Below are 7,221 nucleotides of genomic sequence, written 5' to 3'. Positions count from 1 at the left end.
TCAGCGTCGCCCCGCTCTGACCCGGGCGGCCGGGGGGCTGGGGGCGCGGGGATCCGGGGCGCTCGGGGGACTCGGGGACACGGGGAAGCGCTGAGGACCCGGGGCTGGTGCGCCCCGCCCGCGGCGCTGGGGGCGGCCGGACGCCGAGGAGCCGCCCCCTCCCGGACTTTCTCAACAGCTCTGGGGAAGAGGCGGGGTGCCGGGCGCGGTTAAAAGGCGCCGACGAGCGCACAGGTGTCCAAGGCCCGAGTGCCCGGCGCGCCGCCCTCTTCCGACTCCGAGCAGGTAGCGGCCTCCGCCGCCCCCCGCGCCCCCTCGCCGCCGCTGCCGCCGCTCCGGCCCCGCCGCGCGCTCCGCGAGACCCCGGGGAGTCCTCCCCGCCCGTGCGCCCCGCTCCAGTCGGTAAGGCCGGCGCCCACTCTCGGCTCCTCGGGACGGCTGGGGGCTGCGGACCCGGCGGGCAGAGACCCCAGGAGGCCTGGGGCTGTGGGACCCTGGGGGAGGGAGCCGGGTCCCCCGGGCTGGATCCGGCGCGCACCGAGGCCCCGCGCCGCCGGGCCCCGGGCAGTGGCGACAGCGGCGCTGGGGCGCAGGGAGGGTGGCGATCGCCAGCCCCCGGCCGGGAGCTCCTCGGGCCGAGTCTGGGGTTGGACCCGGCCGACCCCGCGGTGCGCAGCGCGCGGACTGGCCCGGAGTCGGGGCCGCGCGGGGAAGGAGGGCCGGACAGGTGCACGGCCGCCGATCCGCCTGGCAGTCGGCCTGGTTCCTCCGGGGAAAGCCTGGCACAGACGCCGGCGCGCTTCGCCTGCCGCCACCAGGAGCCTCTCCACCAGCAGCCTCGACCTGGCCGAAGGGTTCGCTCGGAGAGGAAAGTCCATCCCGTGGGTTAAGCGGAAGCGTAACCTGGAGGAAACTGACTTTTACCTCTTGGCGCCGCTTTGCCGCCCCGCACAGCCGGATCGAGTCCGCGCTGTGGTTGCCTGTTTTTCTCCTGCAAATTCGAGAGCGACGTTTCCAGGGGGCGGGGCGGTCGGGGGGCAGGCGGGGTGGGGAGCGGCTTTCGGGGCGCTGGTCCCAAACCGGGGAGCCGCGCTTTAGGGCCGGCTGCGGCGGCCCTGGACGTCCCCTACCGGACAGGGAAGAAGCCTAACCCGTCTTCCAGCTTCCTGAGAGCTGGCCCCTGTGGCCGTCCCCCGGGACTCTCTCGAGATGTGTGGCGACAGCCGTGTCCCCATTTGCCCTTTGAGTCGGGGTCGGAAGTAGTGTGCAGCCAAGTCACAATTACAGACGCGGGGGGACGGGAATTGGGGGGGCCTGTGGGCCAAAGGGCCACCATCAGCAGAAGTAAGGACTGCGAAGCTAAGGGGTAAGGGATCCCTTTTGCCCCTTCTGGAAGCTAGTGCTTCACCCAGCAGCCTACCGACAGGACAAAACAGCTCCTCCGCCCCCCCACCCCCGCAGGTGTGGGCCGGCCGGGAAGGACAGCTTCATCCCGCTGGGCCGGTCCGCCTCTCCCTGTTACCCCAGCCCATCGGGATCCAACTTTAATTTCTTCCTCTTCCTAAAGGATCTTTAGAACAGGTAGCTGCAGCCCAACCAGGAGCTTTCAACAACAACAGTATAGGGTTTACTTGGAACTGTCTTCTCAGCCGCTGCTGACTGGACTGGTTTGAGGGGTGTGGGTCGTGCACTTGGCACTGGCCTCACCCCAGATTTTTAGCCAGATGTACTGATACACGCCAGACGGTCTGTTTCTGTGAGTGTCCTGTTTCCACTTAGTAAGTGCCAGCAAAGAACTGGAGGGTCTGATTTCACAAGAGCTTTGAGTACGCTGCTAGGGCAGGACGGACCAGGTGCAGAACCTAAGGCCTCCAGGACCGTCTGTATTTAAGGGTCAGGGGTGAGCCCAGAGCAGCCCTTTTCCCAGCGATGTTTCTCTCTTTCGAGCTGAGCTGGTTGAGCGTTTCACGAGGATGTCTCAACGCTCGTAGCTCTCCTGCCCTGACCCTTCTCGGGTCTCTGCTGTGTCCGCTGAACGAGGTGGCCTTGGATGGTTTCAACCAGACCTCGGTGCCCCCAGCAGCGCCCCAGAGGTAGCAGTGCGATCAGACTCTCCCCAACCTGCCCAGGAAGCCCACTGGGAAACAGGACCCGACTTGCTCAGAATAAGGACAGCACTAAGCTTTTAAGTAAGAGAAGCTGGAGGACTGAGAACCAGTTTTGAAGGGGTGGACACATGACTCATCAGATTGTGGAGGGTGGGGTCTTGTTTAAAAGAGGCTTGATTGAGACAGACAGGTGTGACTCTAAGTACGTGAAGACTGTTCATACCCTGGGGTGAAGAGGCCACTGCCTGGTGGAAGGTGAGCGCACAGGCTTCCCAGGTCCCCTCAATAGGCAGCACGTCACCCAGCAGCATCGGTACTGACCTTCAGTACCCCGAGGGTGCCTGGTAGGGCCGGTCCCTGGAGAATCGCCGAATTAAACTTTGTCATTTTTTTTTTTACAATGCACCCCTTTAGAAACACTTCTAAACACCATAGCCCGTGATAAAAATGCACCGTCACAACACTTTTCAAACCTGAGTACTAACCGATCGGTCAGTCCCAACAGGACAGCGAGGACCCCAATCTATACACAGAACGGTCACAAAAACCCACGCACACAGGGGCTTTTCTCCATGGAAGGACCATTTCTAACCTGCCCCTTTTCATATAGAGAAAGGAAGTGAAGCCCTTTGGGAAACATTAAACCCACGGTGGATTTTACCGTGGGGGACACTCATTTCACTGCTGCATCCCACGTCCATGAAAATGAATTGAAATAAGTGAAGGAAAGAGGTGCTGCCGGGAGACTTGGCCTCTCGACCTTGAAGGCGAGGTGGTCCCCGGCCGGCACAAGGCCAGGGTACCGTCCAGAGCAGGCACTTGGGAGCACTGAATGCCGTTGGAGGGTTGGGGGGACCCGCACAGGGGTTCGGTCAGCGCCTCCAGCAGGGCCCTGCGTCGGCACGCACGTTTGCCGGGGTGCCCCACCCCACGTGTTGACTGTGTGCTACGGACTGGGTGCAATACTCGGCTGAATGTACCCCTCTTTACTAGAGAACGCGTTCCAGGTGTTCTGAGCACTACACGGCTAACCCTACGGGCAGAAGAGGTTGGTTTGTTTTCCTCTTGTTGGGTGAGGTAGTGTGAGAACTGGCATTTGTTCGGGAAGGGATCTCTGGGTGCTCACTTGCCCGGACCCAGCAAGCCCCCCACGAGCCGGTCCTGCCTGGTCCCTCCATGTTGTGTCACTTTGTCTTTTCCAGCGCAAACTGCCCGGACGAGAAGATGGACTGGGGCACGTTGCAGACGATCTTGGGCGGAGTCAACAAGCACTCCACCAGCATCGGGAAGATCTGGCTCACTGTCATCTTCATCTTCCGCGTCATGATCCTCGTGGTGGCCGCCAAGGAGGTCTGGGGGGATGAGCAGGCCGACTTCGTGTGCAACACGCTGCAGCCCGGGTGCAAGAACGTGTGCTACGACCACTACTTCCCCGTGTCCCACATCCGGCTCTGGGCACTGCAGCTCATCTTCGTGTCCACGCCGGCCCTGCTGGTGGCCATGCACGTGGCCCACTACAGACACGAGAAGAAAAGGAAATTCATGAAGGGAGAGATAAAGAGTGAGTTTAAGGACATCGAAGAGATCAAAAGCCAGAAGGTCCGAATCGAAGGGTCGCTGTGGTGGACCTACACCGGCAGCATCTTCTTCCGGGTCATCTTCGAGGCCGCCTTCATGTACGTCTTCTACGTCATGTACGACGGCTTCGCCATGCAGCGCCTGGTGAAATGCAACGCGTGGCCTTGCCCTAACACGGTGGACTGCTTCGTGTCCAGGCCAACGGAGAAGACCGTCTTCACGGTTTTCATGATCGCCGTGTCTGGAATTTGCATCCTGCTCAATGTCACTGAATTGTGTTACTTGATGATTAGATATTGTTCCGGAAAGTCCAAAAAGCCAGTGTAACACAGTAGCCAGCTTTAGATAAAAGAGAGCGTGAGAGGATGAGGCAGTCAGTCCTCAGCTGTGGGGCACAGTCACCCACGTCTCCCAGGTCCAGCGTCTCGTCTTCAAGGCCACCTTTGACCCCCTGTAGATCTCACGTGCGACCCCAGATGCCCCCAGAGGCTGCACTTCTGTGAGTGACCGAGCCTCTGCTGCTCTTCTCCGAAATCGGTCCGGTGAGGCCCGAGCCAGTGGGGGTGACAGTGCCAACAGTACTTCCCTAGTTCAGACAAAGGATACGGCGTTTGTCTTCCTTTCTTTGAGGAAAGGAGAGAAACGCCAGGGCCTGAAGACGACGCTGAGAAGGTCTGGTTGATCCCCTTAGGGCTACCTTTGCCATTTCCCTTGAATTAAAGGTAAACATGAGAATACTGGGTTTTTTACTTGCTTTGACGTTTTAGTCTTTAACAATGGACGAGGTTACCTAATGCTTCAAACTCTGTTATACTTTTTTAAGTGAAAATTTTAAATAAGATATGTTCTTTTGATCTACAGGAACCATTTACTATACGTTCCTCTAATTTCGAAGGCTCAGATTATGATATGTAAACGGTGTATAATTAGATACTCTCAGTGAATTTAAATATGGCCTTTCAGGTATGAATGGTTTGCAGTGCCACCAAGAGGCTGTCCGTTGTATGAACGGTGGTGTGTGCTACATGGAAGCATTTCAGCTTCTCTCAAGTGAAACAACCTAGAAGTCCTTAGTGATGGCTTTTAATAGCAAACGGCCTCATTTCAAAAGCTTAGATGTGATTTTGTATGAGAAATACAGATTGGATGTACCACCAGCTACTACCAATGGTGGGTTGCCTCAAGACACCCTCAGCTCCCCTACGACGTTGCCTTTTCTACTCCCATGGTCCACGGGAAGAATACTGACTTAAAGTGATTGCTTGGGAGTATTTTATTGCCACAGTACAATTTAATGGTGCAGAACAAAATGGAAAAATTGGGGGGGGGGTAGTTACTGTTTCTAAAGAACAGAGGGAAAGACTAGACCCTAAATTCTGACAATTAGAAATGAGTTTCATCTACTTCAGAGGTTTGTTTGCTTCCCTTTTCAGCATCCAGGTTTTTTAAGTGAAAACAGAATTAATAGACACTTTTTAAAAATACAAACTAGGGTTTAGATAACTATTTAGCAGTTCTATAAGACAAATCGAATCCTAATATTATCATGATGCTTGACATGGTTTCCAAAAAATGGTACTCAACATACTTCGATGAGAGTAAAGGTTTTCCTGTTGCCAAGAATAGCATTATAAAAACATTTTGTAATAATAAATAATGGCTTTAATTACATACTTGTAACTAAAATAATTTTGTCATATCTCAAGTCATTGAAATATTAAAATATAATTAATTCAATAATAGTTATTTAAAATCTATTATAGTTTTTAATCGAATAGCAGCTTTTAATTTCACCTATAGCCAGTTTTGTAAAAGTATGTTAATATTTTATATTTCAAACACTAAATGGGTAAGTTACCACGATGTCTGTCCGCGATTCTGGGATTCTTCCACGCCAGTTACAGAAAAACCTGTCACCAGAAAGACTGACAGGGAAAGGAGAAAGAAGGATGATTCCTACCCCACCCCACGCTCACCGCTAAAGGGTTTCTGAGGAACACGCACAGTGTGGGGTATGGGTTGCCTTTGCTGCTTGGAGGATGCTGGGTTAGGGTCACATGACCAGTCTGGCTCCTAGAAGAATTACTTAAACACTTTAAAATGTTATTCACGGTCAAGGTTGGCTGAGGCATGAGAAAAATTCTGTCAGGTGTCTTTTCTATGGGGTTTTCTACAGAATTTCATCCAAATGCACGTTTGTATATAACCACAACTGGTCTTATAAACTGTTTTCTGTTCTGGGAGCCCTTTCCCATCCCTGTGTGTGGCCTGATGGCCCCGGCACCCTCCCGGGACAGCCAGCAACAGGCCCGTGGTCTGAGCCTTCCTCCAGGGACCTGAGAGCATTTTACACATCAGTAATTACAAGTGTTTTTATGAGAAGCCATACGCTTTTTAGATGGATTTTTTTTTTTTTTTGGCTGCGCCGTGCAGCTTGTGGAATCTTAGTTCCCCAACTAGGGATCGAACCCGTGCCCTCGGCAGTGAGAGCACGGAGTCCTAACCACTGGACCGCCAGGGAAGTCCTTAGATGGATTTAAAAGGACTAAAAGCAGTCAACTTTCCTCCAGGTGATAGAGAAAGGATAAGAAATGGTCCCCGGCCACCTTCCAGGGTGCCCTACACACAGCCTGTCATGGGAGCACGTGACTTTTTATTTTATTATTTTTTTTGCGGTACACGGGCCTCTCACTGTTGTGGCCTCTCCCGTTGTGGAGCACAGGCTCCGGACGCACAGGCTCAGCGGCCATGGCTCACGGGCCCAGCCGCTCCGCGGCATGTGGGATCTTCCTGGACAGGGGCACGAACCCGCGTCCCCTGCATCGACAGGCAGACTCAACCACTGCGCCACCAGGGAAGCCCTGCACGTGACTTTTTAAATAGATGTGCTCACTTACAAGCTAAGAAGATTATTACTCTCGGGTATTAAAAGACTGGATTGAAATAATTACAGATGACTACTGACCACTTTTAAGAACTTACAGACACGCTTGGCCACATGCTTGAAAATTAGAGCTTGAACTCTGGAAATGATCGTCCTGAGTCTGTATCTCAAACCATCCACTTACAATTTGTAGTAGGTAAAAAAAAAGCTCTGTTTTGTTTTGTTTTGCTTTGGGTCGCGCCGTGTGCCTTGCGGGATCTTAGTTCCCTGACCAGGGATAGAACCCAGATGCCTGCAGTGGAAATGCCGAATCCTAACCACTGGACTGCCAGGGAATTCCCTGTTTTATTTTTAACGATTTCACCAAAGTTCTCTGTGTCAGGTTGGCCACAACAAGCCTGTGGCCTCACAGGCCAGCCTCGGGAGGGCCTCAGCGCTGGCCAGGTGCCAGCATGACCTCCGGGACCTTAAGAGGCAGTGGCAACAGCCCAGCTGCTAATTCTTTCTTGTTCGAGGCTTATTAGGACACTAGCAATCCTGGTCTCAACTCTTCGTACGTGTGAGGCTCTTGGCAGGTGGATCCGGGTTGAATCAGGAGGACAGAGGTGGGGTTCTCGGAGTGGCCGAGGCTGAGCTGCCCCTCACGGGGTC

General features: G+C 54.3%; 1 protein-coding gene across 1 annotated transcript; it reads left to right on the top strand.

Annotated features, from left to right (window-relative positions):
• The first annotated feature begins 322 nt into the window (after positions 1-322).
• On the top strand, positions 323-5,480 carry GJB2 (gap junction protein beta 2). The gene is made up of 2 exons (XM_081214896.1): positions 323-402; positions 3,311-5,480. Exon 2 carries the CDS (start codon positions 3,333-3,335, stop codon positions 4,011-4,013), a length of 681 nt encoding a protein of 226 aa, XP_081071022.1. The 5' UTR covers positions 323-402; positions 3,311-3,332; the 3' UTR covers positions 4,014-5,480.
• Positions 5,481-7,221: the final 1,741 nt, after the last annotated feature.

The sequence above is a fragment of the Mesoplodon bidens genome (genome assembly GCF_964165515.1).
Source record: "Mesoplodon bidens genome assembly, chromosome: 17".
In the NCBI taxonomy this organism is placed as follows: domain Eukaryota; kingdom Metazoa; phylum Chordata; class Mammalia; order Artiodactyla; family Ziphiidae; genus Mesoplodon; species Mesoplodon bidens.
The sequence above is the reverse complement of the archived record's forward strand: the minus strand, read 5'-3'. Positions and strand labels throughout refer to the sequence as shown.